The 23065-nt window shown below is 44.3% G+C and overlaps 1 protein-coding gene across 1 annotated transcript in view; it reads right to left on the bottom strand.

The window, feature by feature from the left end:
• Positions 1–23065, bottom strand: part of stil (STIL centriolar assembly protein) — a 50509-nt gene that overhangs the window by 20378 nt on the left and 7066 nt on the right. Inside the window, exons 4-12 of the mRNA XM_079506570.1 lie at positions 15300–15415; positions 13221–13438; positions 10002–10261; positions 8062–8145; positions 5840–5926; positions 5105–5270; positions 4234–4328; positions 3082–3214; positions 1530–2416 (exon numbers count right to left, since the gene is read on the bottom strand). Coding sequence (XP_079362696.1) covers positions 1530–2416; positions 3082–3214; positions 4234–4328; positions 5105–5270; positions 5840–5926; positions 8062–8145; positions 10002–10261; positions 13221–13438; positions 15300–15415 — 2046 coding nt within the window. The remainder of the gene's footprint in view (positions 1–1529; positions 2417–3081; positions 3215–4233; positions 4329–5104; positions 5271–5839; positions 5927–8061; positions 8146–10001; positions 10262–13220; positions 13439–15299; positions 15416–23065) is intronic.

A 23065-nucleotide genomic window follows, 5' to 3' on the forward strand; every position in this document is an offset into this window, starting at 1 on the left:
GGACCCCATCTAAAATGAGATGAGACATCTCAAGGGGTTTATCCTTTCAATAAAGGTATATAATGAGATCAGACAAGAACGTTTGAGAGGTTGTACCACAACAAGTCCAGATAAAGGGTTTCCTTTATGTGTGGGTCTAAAGCCCAAACCACACCACACCACACCAGTAGGGACTTCTTGGGACAAAACCGTTTTAACTCATTTAGACCTGATACGTTTCTACAAATGCTTTCTAAATCTTGACAGTTTTATGAAAAACCTGTTTCTATGTCAGTCGTTCTCAAACATTTGTATGTCAAGGACCCCCAAAATATATATGTAATCGGCCCCCGAATCCCATCTGAAAATATGTTGTTCCAGGGACCCCCTCAGAAGCAAATAGTTGAGTTACAAACGTTCACTCTGAAAGAATATGTATTCAAAGATTTGCGCCACATTTTCAAGATTGTACTCGGTGCCGTGCTATGAGCTTGTAGATCTGCTATTTTTCCAATAGTTAAAGTATAACATAATGCTTAAAACACCAAAAGGAATTCCCGTTCTGAATGGCAGGGCCGGGTTTAACACCTCTGAGGGCCCCTGGGCACTGAAGCTCGAAGGGCCCCCCCTTCACGCGCGCGCGCAACATTTTTGCGGTCGCCTACCCCCCCCCCCCCCCCCCCCAGAGTGACAGCCAATCTAGCGCATTGTTGCTGCTTTACACACAATTGCACTTTTTAGCTGCCCTTCTCACCAACAATAAAACACTGATCTTTTTAGACACCATTTATTTCATTCGGATTAGCAGGGACATTTTCTGTGGAGCTAAAAAAGCACGTGCCCAAAGTGCCCATATGGTAGATCCGGCCCTGCTGAAAGGGTTAAGGTCAACCACACCTAACCACACCTAACTAATTGCAACTCAGTGAGTTGCATTGGTGTGGTTGACCTTAAAAACCGTCTCATCCCGACCCTTTGGTGGAGTTTTTTTATTTTCTCCCCTGTATGGGTCCACGAACGCAAGGACAACACTAGAGACGGTCGCGGCCACACAGCCAACTCAAGGTATGGCCACTGAGCCAACTTGGGGACCCAACGCAGCTCCTCCAAGGAAAACAAACAAATTAACGGAGCTGAACGTGAATCCCCCCCACCGCCCACCCCTTTTTTCCCCTCACTGTATATGTTTCTTTTCCCTTTTTACCTCCTTTATGATGAATTCCTGCTCTGTCTATAGAAGTGTCTATTTGTACGTCTCTAAATGTTTTGATGATTTGAACATGGTGGACCCTATTGGAAACAAGTGTAATGCTTAATTGGGTCGTCCACTCACAGTTAACAGCCTTTGTATTGAGTTTGTGCTTGAAATGTACTGTAATTCTGCAAACTGTTAATAAATTCTTCAATCAATCAATCAATAAAAATCGTGTGTTTTCTCACATCAGATATTGACAAGCCTTTGTTTGCTACAAGTCTGTACAACTAAAACGTTTTTCGTTTTGTTTTACAAGGTCCAAACATTTTTTAAAACATAATTACACGTTAAGTACCTGTGGAGGTGTTTGGCCTGGGCTAGGGTGGAGGCCGGGGTGCTGCTGCTGTGGAGGTGTTTGGTTAGGGTGGGGTTGCTTCTGCAAGGCGGGGCGGCTCTGCCCAGACTCCTACAGTCTGGGCTGGGCGGAGAGCGCTGTGCGGGCGTCTGGGCCGGGTGGGGGTGATGGGTGGGTGTCTGGGTAGAGTGTGGGTGATGGGTGGGTGCTTGGGTAAGGTGGGGGTGATGGGTGGGTGTCTGGGTAGGGTGTGAGTAATGGGTGGGTGTCTGGGTAGGGTGTGGGTGATAGGTGGGTGTCTGGGCCGGGTGGGGTTGATGGTTGGGTGATTGGGTAGGGTGTGAGTGATGGGTGGGTGTCTGGGTAGGGTGTGGGTGATAGGTGGGTGTCTGGGCCACGTATGGGTGATAGGTGGGTGTCTGGGTAGGGTGTGAGTGATGGGTGGGTGTCTGGGTAGGGTGTGGGTGATGGGTGGGTGTCTGGGCCGGGTGGGGTTGATGGGTGGGTGTCTGGGTAGGGTGTGGGTGATGGGTGGGTGTCTGGGCCGGGTGGGGTTGATGGGTGGGTGTCTGGGTAGGGTGAGGGTGATGGGTGGGTGCTTGGGTGGGGTGGGGGTGCAGAGAAGGTCTATGTTTGAGGTGGAGGGCGCTGCTAGGGAGCGGATTGGTCAGGGCGGGTTGTTTGGGGAGGAGCCGACTGCCGGGGGAGGAGCTAGCAGAAGGAGGCCCATATTTGGCCGTCGTCGTCTGTCCAAACGCAGGCGTCGGCGACTTCCTGAGGGAGGGGGGCGTGGCCTCGCGCCACTCCGCGGGGTTGTGGGAGGGGCCTACGAAGCTGCTGTCCAATAGCAGAGAGAGTTCTGGAACCAGAGGTTGGACTCGTGGAGTCTGAGACACAAACAACACAATTATTTTGTTTATCGATCGTACCGTTTGCCTGTATGTATTCATGCTGTAGGTAATGAATGGCATTTAACCCATTTAGGACTGAGGCTTATGAATCCTGACAGTTTTCTGTAAATCCTATGTTTCTGTCAGTGGTGCTCAACATTTTTCATGTCAAGGACCCCCAGAATTATCTGTATCTGTACCCGCATCTGACAATTATGTTGTCGAAGCAAAGATTTGAGATAAAAACGTTGTGCTTAAAACACCAAAGGGGTTCCTGTCCTGAATGGGTTAATAATAATGAATGGCATTTTTATATCGCTTTTCAAAGCGCTTTACAATGGTCAATTCAAAGCAGCAAACAGTCAACGCCTAGCGTCCTCACTTCCCACATTCACACACCAACGGCGGTGACCAGTGGAGGCAATGTGAGGTTCAGTGTCTTGCCCAAGGACACTTTGACATGTAGACAGGATTCGAACCGCTGACCCAATGGTTGGCGGTTCGAACTGCTCTACCTCCTGAGCCACAGCCGCAACGCGGTGTAGCTATCGATCGTTTTATTTATTGCTGTACTGGTTGCCTGTATGTATTTTGTTGCAACGCTCTTCGTCTCAGCCCAAAAGAGACCAATGGAACTAAGGTGTGGTGCAGTGGGGAGGTACCTGCTGCGTGGAGGGGTGTGGTTTAGGAGAGGGGCGGGGCGACAGGTCTCCGTCCTCCACTCCCGAGTCCTGGTCGCTGATTGACAGGCCTGGAGGCGGGACACTGCTGATTGGCAGGCCTGGGGGCGGGGCACTGAGGAACACAAAGACACAAGCTGTCGACCAATCACGGCATCGATCATGAAGGACAATTTATAATGTAATCAGACAGTCTTTATAATAATAAAAATCACACCCGTGTGAAGTGAGGGGCGCTAATATATTAAAGTCTAACTCATGTTGATTAGGTGATGTAATGGGGATATAAAACAAACGGTGCCAACACAAACATTAAACGCCATTAACAATAAAGAAACAATATTACGTAATGAGGCATATTATTTCCCTTCATTGTCAATGGCGTTTACTAAGACAAACATTGAACTAAAGACAAACATTAAACCTGTGTATAGGAGGGGCTAGCGCCCCTCAATAACCAGTAAGACGCCCTGAGGGCGAGAAGCGACCTTGCCTTAAAGGGGGGCAGTGTCTTCAGTGTACAGGGTTTGATGAGGTCTGGCAATATATGGACCGTGTCTTGAGTCTACAGGGTTTGATGAGGTCAGATCAACATATGGAATGTCAGAACAGGTCAGCTCCATATATGGAGATCTAAGGGTGGCAGCGGGAACAGTGTCTTGAGTGTACAGGGTTTGATGAGGGCCCAGGTAGGGCCGGGCCTTCATTTTCGGGCCTGTTGAGAACTCTAGTTTTCTTCGGCTGCCGGGCACGGCTGCACTAATAACTTTGGGGCAGGCCCGTCTAGAGTTTAAACGGACAGGTATCAGTCAAAAGGAAGACATCAAAAAAGGATGGATGGATGGGGAAGGATCAACATATGGAATGTCAGAACAGGTCAGCGCCATATATGGATATCTAAGGGTTTGAGGTCAGATATAGAGTTGCTGGCCGGCTCCATATATGCAGATCTAGGTGATGATCCAGTCTTCTCCATGTATACAGGGTTTGATGGTCAGTGTCATGATCTTCATATATGGAGAGAGACGGCCATATATGGAGCGTGTGATGGACTAATGGTCACGGGGCGTAATGGACTTACAATCAATCCTAAAAACTGTGTGTGTGTGTGTGTGTGTGTGTGTGTGTGTGTACCTGGTCACTGTGTGTTCAAACAGTGCAGTTTGCTGGTTGTGAAGGTCAGAGGTCAACTCACACTGCACACTGCTGCCGTCGGACACCTCCACATGCTGGACAGTAATTATATTAATTAGTTACATTAATTACAAATAATGACGTTAAATACATGCATTATTAACACCCTGAGCGCACAGGAGGAAGTTCTCCGCCCTTTCAATTAGTAACGGCCAGCGCTCAGGACGGACATTGATCAAAAGGACGGAAATTACTGATATCAAAACCGATCGCATCGCTCCACAGGCTGGGAGCGTCTGTTGCGCAACACTCGATGTTATTTTCCGGTGGGACGTCATCGAAAATGTTCCATTTTAGCCGACGAGATTGAAAATCTTAAAACGTGAATAACTCTTGATCTAAAATCATTCCGTCCAATTCTAAGAAAGGATTACGTGTTAGACGGCCCACCTCGGTCCCGTCGCTATAGTCGAGGTAGAATTACTCATACCTCCCGTTGTTGTCGATCGCCTCGAGAGTGTTTTGGCCACATCCGGGATAACAGCCGGTCCGTCGGTAAATGTGCTCCGCTGCTATAAATCGCTGGGCGCTCTGATGTAATGGATTAAATAACCCCAGGCGTTCGGGGTGTTAACACACTGCTGCCGTGGTCAGTGCTGCTGCTGGACAGTAATTCGTTTTACATTAACTTATTTTAACATTCAGGGGTTTCCTTTTGTGCGCCCACAGATCGGGTGTAGACAGGAGTGTTCACGCGCATTATTTTCGGACTGCTCATACGTCACATGCACACACGCTCTGTGTAGCTACGCCATTAGTGATATTCTTTGAGTGTTTGTTCAGTAACAGTGTTAAATGTCTGTGCGTGTACCTGGTACAGTGAGAATGTGTGTGTGCTGCTCAGAAGCTGGTACTCCATCTTCTGCTGAGTTCCAGTGGATGCAGAGGATGAGGACGGCTGACACTGGTAGAACTGAGCCCGTCTCTGGAGCTGAGAGAACAGAACCACTAGGAAACACCCGTCCTGTGACAGCACCCTGAACACACACACACACACACACACACACACACACACACACACACACACACACACACACACACACACACACACACACACACACACACACACACACACACACACACACACACACACACACACACACGTGTCAATAGAACATAGAAATCAGCTTCATTTCATTTATCAATAGAACATAGAAATCAGCTTCATTTCATTTATCAATAGAACAGAAATCAGCTTCATTTAATTTATCAATAGAACATAGAAATCAGCTTCATTTAATTTATCAATAGAACAGAAATGAGCTTCATTGCATTATCAATAGAACATACATTAGCTTCATTGCATTATCAATAGAACATACATTAGCTTAATTGTATACATGTATCAATAGATGTATCAATAGCAATCGTATATACAGCCAATCCAACCGTACAAATGCTCTGAGGTTTGATAAATCTCACCACTGAAAAGCGACCGCCATTTAAATAGCACGCACTTAAATATTCTCGAAACGCCCCGAGCGAGTGTGCGACACTAAGAACCAGACTTAGCGGCACTGTGGTCAGGTAGGCGCAGTGAACTCACCTGTCCTGCAGGGCGGCGCTGAAAAGAAACCTGAGGCAGAAGAGCCACACCCGAGGACTCCAGACGTGGGTGACGCCGCTCAGCCAGCTGTTAACGAGGAGAGTAATTAAACAGAGCTGATAACGAGGAGAGAGTAATTAAACAGCTGTTCATTAAGGCCCAGGGTACACGTATATGGATCTTTTGCAAAACGCACATTTCTTTGTGCGTTTGGGCCTTTCAGCCACACGCAAACGGCGTTTTCGGCCACTCAAACGGAGGTTTTTGGAAACGGATAAATAAGTGAAGATTTTCGAAAATATCCGGATCAGTGGAGCTGTGTAGTCATGCGAAACGGAGCTTTTGAGAAACGATGATGTCACCGCTTATTCGCGCATATCATTTTTACTATAATTAGGTGTGAAATGCAGCTTGTGCCTGCATGGAAACTACACAGATATCTATTCAATTGTTCATGTTTATATATCACTGTTAACAACATAAAAACGTATCATATGTTGCATGATTGCATCAACTGCAGCGAGCAAAGGCTCTGCTCTGCTGCATCCAATAATAAATATATCAGCCTACTAGTCCAGTGCAGACTGGTGATTTCATTTGTATTGGTGCCGAGTGGGAAGCACAACCGATTGTTTTAATTCAAAGTGGTATATATTCTGTGAAATGTGTATCGTCATTCAGTGTATCTACAAGCTCCAAGTGTTGCGTCCACATGCAGCACGTTGTGAGCTTGCAGATCGTCGGTGCCCCACTCACCATGAATCCAAGCAGAGGTCCTCACAAGTATAGGTAAAACACTGCCAGTCCTCAGCGAATGGCCCGTTGCGCAAAGAAGTTGAGATTTTACTCGTGCTATATTCAGATAATCTTCAACCGATTGTTATAATTCGAAGTGGTATATATTCTGTGAAGTTTATATTTTCATTGGGTGTACAAGTCATGTTTTTAATATGCCTTTATCAAATTATATAGAGAGATGGTAGGGTACAAGCCCTTATAGCCATGCAGCCTATATGATCTGTGGTGCGCTTGCTAGGCCTACACTCTCAATTAGGGATTTCACTGATGTGTACAACCTTTATTCAAATAGTTTCATTTGTATTGGTGCCGAGTGCGAAGCCAATAGGTTAATTGCGGACCGCTACAGATAAACTGTGGATATTAACCTACCAATAAGGACCCAGGCCAAATGCCATTGCGCAGTAGCCTACACCAACAAGTCTATGCGTGGTGTGTGCATAGCCGCATGTGAAACTATATCGTGCTGTATTTTGCTCTCCATTTCATGGTCATGGTCATGCGAGGAGAGAGAGAGAGAGAGGGTGCAGAGAGAGAGAGAGAGAGAGAGGTGTGAATGGAATCGCATCGTGCGTGCGTATATATGGCACATCTCTCTCATGTTTAGGTAATTAAGGGCGCACCATTGACTGCATGTCACTACATGCTGACAATGTGCGCGTGAACTTGTATTAGCCTACATTATAAAGTGACATTTATTATACAGCTCGAAAATATAGCCACTCTACAAGCTCACAACTGGTTGTGGACACTTCTATAGGTCTGACTCTGCTATTAATTTCTGTGCAGGACTTGCCAAGTCGCCAGAGCAATGGTAAAGTGTCTATCATTTTTAAATTATATGGAGAGAAAGGTCGAGAGTCGGGATCTGGAGATTTACGCACATATACGAAACATATACTTCCACTCACAATTTCGGTGGCTTTTAAAATGCGGTACTTATTCCTTCATTAAAAAATATGATTGGCACCTCATAAGTGTAAATATAAAATCAAATATAATATAGCCTACAATTGAAACCTGCTACTGCAGTGATTTTATCCTGTGTTCAATGCGTTTCTGCGTTTGTGTGTGGACATAGATATCTCTGTCGTATCGGATTTTTTTCTAAAACGGAGGACGAAAATATCCATTTTGCAAAAGATCCAGAGTAGTGTGGCCTGGGCCCAAGACTCTTCAGCTCAGGATTGACCATTAACCAATTATTGCCAAAATGATTGCATTATATAACCCTCCAGAGCAGAGCACAACATAAAGAAAAAAATAACTTAACTTCAGTTGTATGCCATATACTGTATACCACAGAGATAAATACCATACATATCACATATAGAACCCATAAATTACATTATAATAACAAAATCACCCATTTCAGAACTAAAATGCCTACGATAATTTAACTAGAATGAACGTAATGAACTCACACTCCCACCAGAGGCAGACTGCAGGCTTTAGGGTCCATCTCCAACATCAACAACAGTTTACGGTGCTGGTCCATGGTCAGGAACCTGAAACAATACAATAGAATATTAATACAATACAACAGCTTTCGGTGCCGGTCCATGGTCAGGAAACCATAAAATACAATCTATTATTTCATTTGAGAGAATTCCACGCCCACAACTTTGTCCGCCAGTTCAGGTGGACAAAGTCATAGACCATGACGTATGCGGACTTGCGGAGTAAGCGGATTGTGGACGTGCACAATTTACAATTTAGGCATTTATCAGAGTGACTTACAGTAAGCAAGAACACCACAAATACATAGAAATAGTCATCAAGAATCACAAGCAAGCTAAGAACCCAACATCCGTCTAACATTATACATTATAGAGTGCTATGTCCATCTAAATTACTTAAGTTGAGCCTTTGCATACGCCTGTTAAGGTCGTCGGGGCTATGGCAAGTGTTACGGGCTAAGGTGGAGTCTGAAGACGTGGGTTTTCTTTCAGACTACTAGGCGTGAAATGTCGTCCCCGCCTGTGCTTTCTGGCCGTCATACGTCACTCACGTCACCTCTGCGTTTTCAACCCAGCTGGGTTGACTACCATCGCTCCTAAACGACGCCACCACGGATGCACTTGGAGTATCTTTGTCTCTCTCTTATTCACAGAGACAGAGGGCTGTATTTTGTGTGTTATCTGCATGTTATCTTGTTGCACGTTGACGCGCGTCGTCCCTAGTGATTCAACGCATGGAATTCAATGGCCCAAACCACACCAAAGGGTTAAGGCGGTTTTAGCGTTAACTCCTTGCGACCAACCGTTTGGAGGAGTTGCATGGTGACCCTTTGGTGTGGTTAGGGCTTAAGGCCACAACTCTGTTGTTCCGCGGTGGAGTTTTTGAGCTGTATTTTGCGTGTCTTAAGTACCAGGTCTTATTACTTAACTTAAGACCTGGAGGCATGGTCAATGCTCTTTGGCCACTCAGAATAGCCAAATGGCATTGATCACGCCTCCAGGTCTTAAGTTAAGTAATAAGACCTGGTACTTAAGACACGCAAAATACAGCTCAAAAACTCCACCGCGGAACAACAGAGTTGTGGCCTTAAGCCCTAACCACACCAAAGGGTCACCATGCAACTCCTCCAAACGGTTGGTCGCAAGGAGTTAACGCTAAAACCGCCTTAACCCTTTGGTGTGGTTTGGGCCATTGAATTCCATGCGTTGAATCACTAGGGACGACGCGCGTCAACGTGCAACAAGACCTATCACACCGCAGGGACAACGCTAAAACCATCTTTGGTGTGATTAGGGCTAAACACACACCGCTGTCTGCCTTCATTCAATATGTACGCTTTGTGACGATATTCACTGAGACACACCTGAAGTTCTAGTACAATACAACATAGAAATGGCCCGGTGACCCAGATGTGTTCAATCAATCCATTTTTTTGTGGCTTTCGCTTTTATTTTATTTTTTATTTTTTTATGGAGGGACAGACAGTAGGCTGACAGGACATGGGGAGAGAGATGGGGGGGAAGACATGCAGTAAAAGCCGGCGGGATCGCCAGCCTGGATTACCAGCCAAGGTCCCTGTACGATTGAGCCATGGCCCAGGCCATGGATTGCATTTTTAACACGCTTTACCATGCACAACGTGCTTACTCAAAGTGCTTTACTCCATCCATTCACACATTGGGAGGTGAAGCGGCGAACAGTCGACGCCTCACCTCACGACATCCTCACTTCAGGCAGTGTGGGGTTCAGTGTCTTGCCCGAGGACACTTCCACATGTGGACAGAAGGAGCCAGGATTCAAACCGCTGACCCACGGATCATTGGACGACCTGCTCTACCTCCTGAGCCACAGCAGCCCCTGCAAAGGGGAGTCTAGGGGGTCACGACATTAGGTTCTTAGTTACCCCTGGGAGCGTGCAGTGGTGTGTCCCGGCATGGCCAGGCGGCTCAGGGACGTCAGGTTTCGGACCAGGGCCGTGGGGATGAGAGGGAGCGGGCCGACGGGCAGCAGGTCCAGCGTCGTCCCGGGGAGGACGCACGTCCAGCGCAGGCAGAAAGACAGACGGTCGCCCGCCTGTCGGCAGCTCACCTCCGAGCGGAGACACATGACCTGAGACAGGTCCGCCGTGCCCGTCTCTCTGCTGCTGAGACTGTGATGCAACGCCTAGAGACAGACAGACACAGCACCTTAGACAGGTCCACACCCATAGATATTTAGAAAATCACGTGTGAACTGAGTGGTGCAAGGTCTTATATAGCCTGATCAGCTGTGGTCTGACGTAATGTCAGTGACCATAGTAACCATGCTCATTATTTTGGGCCCCACGTACAGGTACACACAAACACGGATACAAACAAAGCTGGTTGTTGGAGTGGTTTGCACCACTCAAAAATAGATGCCGCTGCAGTTCGTTGGTGCGATGTGTGTTGAAGGAGGGGTGGAAGAATTTACACTGGGGGAGGAAGTACGCCGGAAGTGTGGAAGGCACGTTGTGTCACGCTGCCACTTAAGTGATTACTGGCCAATCACAGCACATCTTTTCCGGGACGTAAGGCTCATTCATAGTCTGGATTTTCGGTGGTGAGGTGACCACCGGAGCTGAAATAACGTTGAGCGGTGGGGAGTAAAAACAGAGAGAAGGGCTGGGACGGTGGTTTGCTCTTCACCGCGGCTCGTGACGTCATGTTGTAGTTCGGTGGTCACCTCACCACCGAAAAGCCAGACTATGAATAACGCTTTACAGACCTGAACATGCGCTCTGTGACGCATGCTCATGCTTCCGCGGTGCTTCGCAAGGATTCTCGGGAAGGTTTTGCCCTCCCTTGAGCACATACGCTCCAGAGGCGGAAAGGGCGTCTACGTTTATAGGTCTATGTCTATGTTTATACAGAGAAGATCACTGGGTGTGTGCCAGTGTTGATTCCGTTGACTAAAACTAAGACGAAAATTGTTTGTCGACTGCCTTTTTTCACTGACGAAAACTAAATGAAAACTAAGCTATGATGACTAAAACTAAGACTAAATATACTGACAATTTGGTCAAAAATTAAAAACTAGACTAAAATGAAGGTTGAAATTGAAAGTTGAAAGTTTATTTTTTCCCCCACAGGCTGTCAGAATGTAATTAATGAATAACATTGCGTAATCTGCGCTACGCACTTTGAGTACACTGCACTACTGTATATGCACTTTTGACTGACATATGCCCTAGTTTATTGTCTGTTTTTAGGTTTGATCATGTTTTTTTATGATTATGTTTTACTGTATTGGAGCTTCCCGAGCTTACGTTTTGGACTCCTATATACAGGTTTAATGTTTGTTTTTAGTTCAATGTTTGTTTTAAAAACGCCATTGACAAAGAAGGGAAAATGTACGACTTGTACGTCATCTTGTCATTAAATCATCTTGACATTAAATGCCATTAACAATAATAGAGAATTTAATGTTTGTATTGACACCGTTTGTTTTACGTCACCATTGCATCACATAATCATAGCAACATGAGTTAGACTTTAGTAATTGGCGCCCCTCACTTCACATGGGTGTGATTTTGTATGTATGTGCCTAAACCGTGCACCTGTGCACCCGTGTGCCTGAACCGTGTCAGTGGTTCCCAAAGTGGGGTCCGGCGACCCCCAGGGGTCCTTGAGAGTTCCAGGGGGTCCCCAGCTAAATGATAGTTAGGAACCAAATGGTCTGTAACTCTGAGAGTGTACAAATGGAACCAAATGGAAATGCCCCCCCCCCCAGAGTTCAATGTTAAGGGTCCTTGCTAAAGACTAATTTCTTCTCAATCGCGTTTCCTAATTAAATTAAGTTTACCGTGGCCTTTATAACCTACCTATGCACTATGTTCCCATTTGATATATTGTTCTGTTCTGACATATTTTTGAGTGGTGTAAACCACTCCTACAACTGGCTTTTGTGTGCATAAAAAAATGACCATGGTTGCTATGTTCAAAATAATTTCTGACGTAATTAAATCACACCCGGGTGAACTGGATGACCGTAGCAACCGTGGTCATTTTCTCTGCGCAGAAAAAGCCAGTTGTGAAATCACATCCGGGTGTGATTTCATTACGTCAGATCAGAGCTGATCAGGCTATATAATACCTTACCTTATATAATACCTCACATCGGACAAAAACTCCAGCTGAATCAACTTCATGGTCACAAATCATCACATCAGAAGACGAGTCTACCTAGCCAAAGATCTTTAACGTCAGACATTACGTCAGACCACAGCTGATCATGCTATATAAAACCTTACACCACTCAGTTCACACGGGTGTGATTTTTTTGAGTGGTGTAAACCACTCCTACAACTGGCTTTTGTGTGCAGAAAAAAATGAGCATGGTTGCTATGTTCAAAATAATTTCTGACGTAATTAAATCACACCCGGGTGAACTGGATGACCGTAGCAACCGTGGTCATTTTCTCTGCACAAAAAAGCCAGTTGTGAAATCACATCCAGGTGTGATTTTTACATAATGCTTTACTTTCCTTTTATTCTTGTATTACTCTCGATGTATGTTCTTATGCTCTGTGATGTATTGTGAAGCACTTTGGTTCGACCTCGGTCGTTGGAAATGTGCTATATAAATAAAGTTTGATTTGATTTGATTTGATAACATGAAAAAGTTTGGGAACCACTGCTCTGAGTGACAATAATAGTGAATCTGACAGTTTTACGGTTTCATGAAACCATGGCGGTCTCGTCGGCCAAACTGTGTCACGTGACATGTGCGCTGGGTGCACGCGATTATTGTTAACGGAAGCAGTAGGGAGAATGGCAGCGTCAAAATAAGTCTCAAACTAAGTAGCCTAATGCGACACCCCCAGCTATGGGAACACTTGGATTACTACGGTTGGGTGATATGCCAAAGTATTCAGCCACTGACTGTCAGACGCAAACGCAGCGATCACACTGAAATAATAATCAATCGACTGTACTTGCAGTCTCCGATTACAAAATGTCACAGCCATCAAGTCGATCAATAAAAAAAAGTATTGGACGGTACCACGTTTTATTTGGGGGGCGGGGGTTATCCGTGGTTTTTAAAAAAATTGTAAACTGCCCAACTTTACTGGTTAGGGTTAAATAGATAAAATCGTGGGTACCTTGAAGGCTTCATGGAACTGTGCCTCTGATTGGATGATGGAGTCCGTGTGCGGTTCCGTGTGTGCGTCCGTAACAAACACGCACGGAACGCACACGTCCCCCGGTGCCAGCGCAGTCGGAACCCTCTCTCTGCCCGGCTCTCCAGCGGGACCCTTCCCTCCGGACGGATATCTCCCCGGGTCAAATCGGTCCAGAGTCACCGCCACTCCTTCCTCATCTGGAACACAAACGGCAAAAACGACAAGAAAAACAGTCATGTCAATTCAATGACACCCCCATATCTTCAAAGTCTGATGGGACCCTACAACCACACCCGCTCGCTCTGATCAGCGGGCGATCTCTTCTCTAAAACACCCTGGACAACGCTCCACACGTCCCAGACTCTTCTCCCTTCTCTAAAACACCCTGGACAACGCTCCACACGTCCCAGACTCTTCTCTCTTCTCTAAAACACCCTGGACAACGCTCCACACGTCCCAGACTCTTCTCCCTTCTCTAAAACACCCTGGACAACGCTCCACACGTCCCAGACTCTTCTCCCTTTTCTAAAACACCCTGGACAACACTCCACACGTCCCAGACTCTTCTCCCTTTTCTAAAACACCCTGGACAACGCTCCACACGTCCCAGACTCTTCTCCCTTTTCTAAAACACCCTGGACAACGCTCCACACGTCCCAGACTCTTCTCCCTTCCCTAAAACACCCTGGACAACGCTCCACACGTCCCAGACTCTTCTCCCTTTTCTAAAACACCCTGGACAACGCTCCACACGTCCCAGACTCTTCTCCCTTCCCTAAAACACCCTGGACAACGCTCCACACGTCCCAGACTCTTCTCCCTTCTCTAAAACACCCTGGACAACGCTCCACACGTCCCAGGCTCTTCTCCCTACCCTAAAACACCCTGGACAACGCTCCACACGTCCCAGACTCTTCTCCCTTTTCTAAAACACCCTGGACAACGCTCCACACGTCCCAGACTCTTCTCCCTTCCCTAAAACACCCTGGACAACGCTCCACACGTCCCAGACTCTTCTCCCTTCTCTAAAACACCCTGGACAACGCTCCACACGTCCCAGACTCTTCTCCCTTTTCTAAAACACCCTGGACAACGCTCCACACGTCCCAGACTCTTCTCCCTTCCCTAAAACACCCTGGACAACGCTCCACACGTCCCAGACTCTTCTCCCTTCTCTAAAACACCCTGGACAACGCTCCACACGTCCCAGGCTCTTCTCCCTACCCTAAAACACCCTGGACAACGCTCCACACGTCCCAGACTCTTCTCCCTTTTCTAAAACACCCTGGACAACGCTCCACACGTCCCAGGCTCTTCTCTCTTCTCTAAAACACCCTGGACAACGCTCCACACGTCCCAGACTCTTCTCCCTTTTCTAAAACACCCTGGACAACGCTCCACACGTCCCAGACTCTTCTCCCTTTTCTAAAACACCCTGGACAACGCTCCACACGTCCCAGACTCTTCTCCCTTTTCTAAAACACCCTGGACAACGCTCCACACGTCCCAGACTCTTCTCCCTTCTCTAAAACACCCTGGACAACGCTCCACACGTCCCAGGCTCTTCTCCCTACCCTAAAACACCCTGGACAACGCTCCACACGTCCCAGACTCTTCTCCCTTTTCTAAAACACCCTGGACAACGCTCCACACGTCCCAGGCTCTTCTCTCTTCTCTAAAACACCCTGGACAACGCTCCACACATCCCAGACTCTTCTGTCTTCCCTAAAACACCCTGGACAACGCTCCACACGTCCCAGACTCTTCTCCCTTTCCCTAAAACAACTAAATGAAAACTAAGACTAAATATACTGACAATTTCGTCAACAAATAAAAACTAGACTAAAATGTGAGGAAGGGACTAGTGGACAAGAGATCCAGTATAAGTCATTTTACACTTGGTTGCATGCTGAAAATAGCAGATCTACAAGCAACGAGCTGGTAGAACTGCTATTTTCAGCAAGTGTAAAATTAGTCCTTACGACGGCATCAAGGCCCGCCAAAATACATATGTAGGTACAGGTAGGTAGGTATAATAATAATATGTATAATTCTCACCCAGGTCCACAGAAACGGTTCCCAACAGGAAGCAGCTGAAGCGTGACTCGTTGCTCTTCCTGGCGTGACGATGAGCCAGACGTAATGTTTTCTCTGATACGATGACTCTGGGGTTTCTGTTAGATACAGTATACACAGAGAGACAGACTGTGAGGCAGGCAGACAGACAGACAGACAGACAGACAGACGTTGCTGTGTCGTCCCCCCTTTTTTATAGTATTTTATTTCTGTAAATTTGTGAAATATACACAGGTTTAATGTTTTGGGCTCCTGAACATTTCCATGTCAAGGAGCCCTCTTGGACATTGAGCTTCGTGTGTGTGTGTATAAGCCATGTTCGCTGTACGGAAAAGTATAAATTGATCTTAAACATAGCAGTGTGTCTGTGATGCTCTGAGGTATAAATGGACTTAAGCATAGCAGTGTGTCTGTGATGCTCTGAGGTATAAATGGACTTAAGCATAGCAGTGTGTCTGTGATTCTTGTGATTTGACTGCTAACTGATGCCACCTACTGGTATTTACTGTGCACTGCACCATGTGCTGTATATTATTTAACACCAACAGCATTCCATGCCCTGTTACAGAGGCTGCTGAATGCATGGAATAAAGATAAATCAAATATATACACATAGGCTGCTATATGCATGGAATAAAATACAATCTATTACTCAGGCTGCTATAGAGCGGCGCGTTCTGCCCCCTACCAGGGACCAGGAAATGATTCCCCGTTCATTTTCCTCATAGACATTTCAAAAAGTATTTATTTAAAGACCTTTTAAGCCTTGTACAAAGCCAACTCGAGTTGTGACAAATCATGACAACAAACACAATTTTTCGGGCCAAACAAATAATTAGAAAGAAGAAGAAAACACTTTATTTGTTGTTTTTCTTATTTGTAATTATTTGTTCGGCCCAAAATGTTGTGTTTGTTGTCATGATTTGTCACAACTCAACTTGGCTTTTTCCGTGGCGTAACCGGCTTTAAAAAAAATACTTTTTGAAATGTCTATGGGGAAAAATGAATGAGGAATTCACTGCGACGCTCCATATGCATGGAATAATAAAATACAATCCATTACATAGGCTGCTGTATGCATGGAATAAAGCTAAATAAAATATCAAGACTGAAAATGTAATGATGTTGTTTTTGGCCGACCAGTGTAGTGGCAGAAAATACTACACTGCCTGGAGCAAGGCTTCCACCTGTTGATTGTCTGTCAAGATGACCTATTATTACCCAAGACCCATGTTTAGTCTTGTCCACTGACCACACCTCCAATGTATTTGTGCTTCTTCATTTTGTATAAGAGAGACTCATTTGAACAGGTCGGGAGGCTTGCATCCGTGCACCTCCCTGGGCTGGTACAGACCACTCCTTGTAATAAACGTGACATTGTTTCAGTCCACTCTCTACCTCGATTATTTCTTAAAGTCTCTGTTAGGAGTATTGATAATCCCATCACAATTATGGCGCAGTGAGCAGCGTGTTTCTACTGTCCGTCAGCATTCTCTTTTTCAGATGATAGCGCTGTGCATATGGATCTGAGATGCTGGTCCGACAGGGACAACACCTAAACGAACTTTGGGGTAAGAGTGTTTTGACTCAATGTACAACATTTGGTATTTTGAGGCTGTGATCGTTAGAGATACAGCCGTACAAAGTACTAGTTCATCGTATTCATCGTATTTAAAGGAGTGGTGACAGTCCCTCCTCATCGTATTTCATCGTTGCCGAGTGGTAACAGTCTTTTATAGACATTTATATAGTATTCATCGTATTTAAAGGAGTGGTGACAGTCCCTCCTCATCGTATTTCATCGTTGCCGAGTGGTAACAGTCTTTTATAGACATTTATATAGTATTCATCGTATTTAAAGGAGTGGTGACAGTCCCTCCTCATCGTATTTCATCGTTGCCGAGTGGTAACAGTCTTTTATAGACATTTATATAGTATTCATCGTATTTAAAGGAGTGTTGACAGTCCCTCCTCATCGTATTTCATCGTTGCCGAGTGGTAACAGTCTTTTATAGACATTTATATAGTATTCATCGTATTTAAAGGAGTGGTGACAGTCCCTCCTCATCGTATTTCATCGTTGCCGAGTGGTAACAGTCTTTCATAGACATTTATATAGAAAAACTATAGCCTATATCAGTAGGATAGGGAATAGCATAGGAAATCATACAGACAGCGTCCACCGTTATTTTCTTTCTTTTCTCTCCTGTTGGGACCAAACAGCCCACAGGGAAGATTAAAAGAGAATGGTGAAACAGCAACTTGTATAACGCGTAAGACTCGAGCAGCAGGTATGAATGTGGAATGTGGAATGTTGAGTATGGAATGGAAGTGTGTGGGACGTACGTGTGGATGAACGGAAAATACTATTTTTGTGAAAAGTCAAATGGTGATTTCCTAGTATAAATGTGGCGTTGTGAACAAGTAAGTATGAAGAATGTAGTCCTGGTATTTTAGTTAAGTGTCACCACCCATGGTTAGTAGGACAGCAGTTAGCAGTTGTCAGCGGCAGACTCAAAATAGCAGGTCTACCCAGTAAGTGCTGTCTTGTATTTAAAGTAATTAACAAACAGTAACGTGGTTAGCTGATCATCATGGTCATATGTATTATCTTATTACGTCTTATTATAAAATAATGACAATATAACAATTTCCCAGAGATAGGCAAGTTGAGTGTAATTGGGCTTTGTCACTCTCTATATTTGGACTAAATAGATAGGTAAAATTATACTCAAAGCATGAAATGTATAGGTAGTAAGTAACTCCTTACAATAGGCAATATTTGTAACTGTCATCACATTTTTTCCCAGTCAAGACAGGAACCCCTGTTTTTGTTTTTCCTAGGAACCTTTCGTTTTTGTCGCTATACAGAATATATCGGTATGGCATTTTTTGTGGAAAGATTAGAGAGGTCCTCAGGGAACTTAAGATCAGATTCAAGTAAGGGTCGAGCTGGGAAGTCTGGTGAGTGTAATGTTACTTATACATACACGATATAGGAATACTCTGTAGCAAGTAAATGTCCAGAATTCAAATGTAGGCTTAATAGTAAATTAGTGTTAGCTGTGGCTGTATTTAAGAAACTATAAAACTAAAACAATTTAGCAGAATGTCTCATTTTTAATTATAAAATAACTGTAAAATAAGCAGATCTACGAGCTCACAATGTGTTGTTCTTGTAAATTAGTTATTTGCAACATGGAAAAAATGTATATAGGGCTGGAGTGGTTAATGTATGATTTGTAATAACCATACTCTACACAGTAACCAGTAATTACAGTATTCAACTACATGCGTATGAGTATTACGGTCCCATATACGGACAGGTCATCCATTAGGGAAGACATGGTTTGGAGTTGTGTTGAGTTGATCATATGGACAAGCGCAATTCCCTCATGAGAGAACTTGCATTACCACGTAGGAGCATTTGAGTAATAGTATTGTGTGAACCTAAAAAGTGAGACACAGAACTCATACGTTAGTGTGAGTGACGTGCAATTAGATATGTAAAGGGTATTATTGGCAAAGTTGATTCACCAGACATAGAAATCAGTAGTACTGTGTTTTACGGAACCTGATTACTATGGGACCATTAGATGGATCGCCTATCGCATCGCACGGCAAGTCACATGTACAGTCAGACTGTTTCCGCACTTTGATGTCTGAACAGTATGCGTGTGTTGGTTTGGGGCCCAACACAGGCGGGAATTGACTATTTCCCGAATTACATTTTGGGAACATGGACATGCAGGCACTTGGACAGAGGCATGAGCAATGGAGGACTATATGTGAGGAAAGGGAACATTCCAGGGATGAACTAATGACTGTCTTTTTCCTTTCATGTGATGGAACACTGTACGTCCACTCTGTGGCGAGGTACGTGCGATTGCGGTGGTGGGCCATTGGTGATGTCATAGTGAGTGGGTGAGTAGAGAGTACTGCTTTTTGGGGTCAATCTGATTCAACTTTACGACAGTGTCTCAAGACATTTTACGTGTTGAGCAGCGACCCCTGCTACATGCCTAAATGAAGCAGTTTTACGACGGGGGTAACAAGACACTGTCCTTTAAGCGGGGGGAATCGTCAAGCTTGATGAGATACTTTTTTGGCTTGTCAATATGATCATACAATTTTCCTATAGTCAATAGTCTATCAGACAACTGAATTAAGGGAGTTTTAGGACTCACAAATCTTGTAGTAAATTGGTCTTAATTCAAACGTAATATTAATGAGCAAATAGGGCAAATCAGACAACCCCACAGCCAAATAGGGGATGATTCCCAGATTTAAAATGCGTAAATACTACTGTAGCACCCTTAAACAAAATAGGTTCAGTTGAGACATAGATATGGAACAGTAAAGTAAGAAATAAGTTGTTGTCACCAACAGTGGATGGCATGACGTCATGTCTCCCTCCCATGCGTGCCCAGGAGCACTGAAGAATATATATAACACAGGCAGATAGATACCGTATACTACTGAGTATCTCATATTGTAAGTAAGACTCACATATCAAGGGGTACCTAAATCATTGGGCTTGACTAGTTCACCAGCCCCCCCCCAACGCCTAAGGCGAGATAGCATAGGCATTTTCAGTTCAAGTAATGTGTGGGACACGCAAAATGTAAACTTGTCCGCAGAAATAGCCTGATCACAGCTGTTAAAATAACAGTGGGGGCTCATATTGTTCAGTTTTCAGTTCAGTTTAGTTTCTCTAATTTAAGGAGAGTTTCACAGCATGACATGTCACTTACGCCAACCAGGTGTCCATTTGCACCCCTCATTTCAGAGTAGCAGTGTGAGTGACAGGCATCAGTGTTTGGGGGGGGGGGGCAAGAGAAGGTCCCCTAATAGGTGGATAATTCACACACATGGCAAATGCCCTGTTGACTCATTTTTGTTGTCAACATTTAACTAATAGGCCTGTACTCCTATCTGCTGTAATCAGCTAGAGAACGGGGTCAGGCATTTCACTTTTTGATTCCAAGCAGTGATGTAAATAGATTCTCAATGCTTTACTATCTTCTAATTTAACTATAGATGTGTTTAATTGATTCTAGATGTGTCCAGTAATTTTTTAATTTCTTAGAAGAGTAATTTGTACTGTTAGCAACACTACCAGTGTTGAAAGTGCGAGCTTCATCTTTGTACATAGAATATGGCTTGTAATATCCCAAAAAGGGGCGTAAACAGTTGTCGCTTCGAGCCGGCATCCTTATTTGTATGATAAGCTATGAGGTTCAATTTGAATGTCTAGTTGATCATGGTGTTTATTTATATATCAATAAATATATCAATAATAGTGTAAACCATATACAGCAGAGTCATGTACATACTAAATACTATTTTAAGTTACGAGTCATGTAAATACTAGCATTTTATTTTAAGAAATCAGTTGAGTGAACCCGTGGATCAGCTATTTTCAATGAACAAGATTTAACAGTTAAAAACCATTTAACCAAGTCGGCTTTTCTACTTACCGGAGAAAGTTTATTGTTAGTGTGTGTTTTTCAAAATGTATTCCTAGATGTGTTTATCCTTAGTTTATTTCTTTATAGATGTGAGATCATTTTATTTGAAGTTAGGGAAAAAAAATGTACCGAAAGATAGAAAAGGATTTTAAAAATAGCAGATCTGCGTGCACAAAACATACCTAGCACGTTGTTTCAATTATAGATAGACTGGCAGGAGGAAGTGACGAATAGGGTAAAATAGCTTAGTGTTAATAGGATGTTGATGCTGTTAAATAGCTTAGGTAATATTAAAAATGTTTAAAGTAAAGCGATGGTTCTAGCAATTATGAGCAATTCTATGGATAAATTCTATCTATATCCGACAGAAGTGCTCAGAGGGGGGACATGTATAGTTTAAGAAGTGTATAGGTTATGAAGTATAGTTTAAGTTGAACATAATTTAATTCAAAATTCATTTTAAGCATTGGAACATAATTTATTCTTGAGTCTATGGCGACATATTGTCAAACCTCTAAAACTACATTCAGTAGGCTGCTGAAACAATAAACAAACAAAACCTCTACGGCATTTTAGATTGCATGTCAAATTGTAGATGTACCGAGTAGAATTGCGGGCCCACATTTGTCTGAAAGATCTGATGAGTAAATTAATGACTAGACTACACATGGGGAAGTTTTTTCACTCAAGTACTACACTATATTTAAATATTTATAAAATACTGCAAAACCATACACACACACATAGTGCAAACTGACATATGAGGAAAGTACCCAGTCCACATATTCTATACAGTATAAGGTCCAGCGACCACATTCTAACTGACCTCAAACAAAGGGTAAAACGTAGGTAGTCACAGCAGCAGATTACATGTAAAATCTCATTCCCCATTGACCATTCAAATAATTTGGCCAATAGCTTTTTGAAAAACAAAAGGTAAAAGGAAAAAAAAAAAAGGTAAGATGATAGTGTATGTAAAATAGTTTGTTTTCATGTTCTCGGTCAAAACCGGTTTAAGTCACTCTTAAGTGCACGTCTGTGAACGTATTATTGTTAGAAGGAAACTTTATGCGTAGGTTCCCCCAGTGATGAGTAGTTCGTAGGCGGGGTCTCGGCTCTACCTGCAGAGTACCACACATGCACACAGCATCCCCAGCATCTGAATTGCAGCAAATGTTAGTGCAGCCCAGATGACATACATCATGATCTCTTTTAGTTTCTTCACAACTAGAACTTCACATCCCTCCGGGTAGAGGTCTTCAGTATGAGCAAGAGATCCAGTGCAGGCTTCTGTATTACTTTTGCAGCAGCTAATGGGGACGCTGTTGTTTTTAGTTTCATTAAACCAGCGAGTGTTCATCCAATCCGAGTAATTGTGGATTCCGTAGCACTGAAGCTGTCTCTGCACATAGTCGATGGCACGGCTCGGGGCATCACTGTTGGCGCCATTGTACTCGTCATACACGTTCCGAATGGAACCGTTAACCTCATCTTCAACCTTTGTTCTGTAAATATACCCAAGGAACAGCCCGCAGACAACAGCAACAACCATGAACAACCTGAACCCCTCAAAAACAATCAAGGACAGGGGGGAGCAGTTGTCACAAAGACTTTGTCCAAGGAAGCTATTTCCATGGGCACAGCACTCAGAAATAGACACATATTCTTCAACAGTACATGTGCAGCGACGCTGGACACCTGATGAACTGAAAGACATCATGAAGGACCTTCCAGACCACAAAGTCAACGTGGAGCGCTGGTGTGCAGCTGTGTTAGACTTGATTGAGATGTATGAGCCATCGGCAAGAATGCTCGAATCTGTATTTCGCAAAGTCTTTGGATTAAAATGGCTACATCTCAGGGAACATTTTGATGTGAATGGAGCACAAAATCACATTGTCACTGGACAGCTGCTGAATCACGGTGGTCTTTTTGACAGCATCAAAGCAGCATTTCCAGTACCCACTGATTGGCAAAAAATTCACAGCACTAAGCAATGGCCTGATGAAACCTGTGACACCTACAGAAATAGACTGGAGAACTGCTTTCAGAAGCACTGTGGTGTGCCACTAGACAACCCCGCTTTCAATGACTTGTTAAAAGCGCAGACAGGTGGGGCCCAGCCGGGGGTCAAGTGGCGACCTATGGGTTAGGCCACTACACAGATTTGGTGTGATATGGAGCGAAGTAGAATGAAGACCTACGCAGTGGCAAGTGTGGAGAATGAATGGCCCGGGTATGTGTGGAATGTGATGTTTATCGAGTAGGCCTATAAGT

This window comes from Electrona antarctica (assembly GCF_951216825.1).
Source record: "Electrona antarctica genome assembly, chromosome: 7".
NCBI lineage: Eukaryota > Metazoa > Chordata > Actinopteri > Myctophiformes > Myctophidae > Electrona > Electrona antarctica.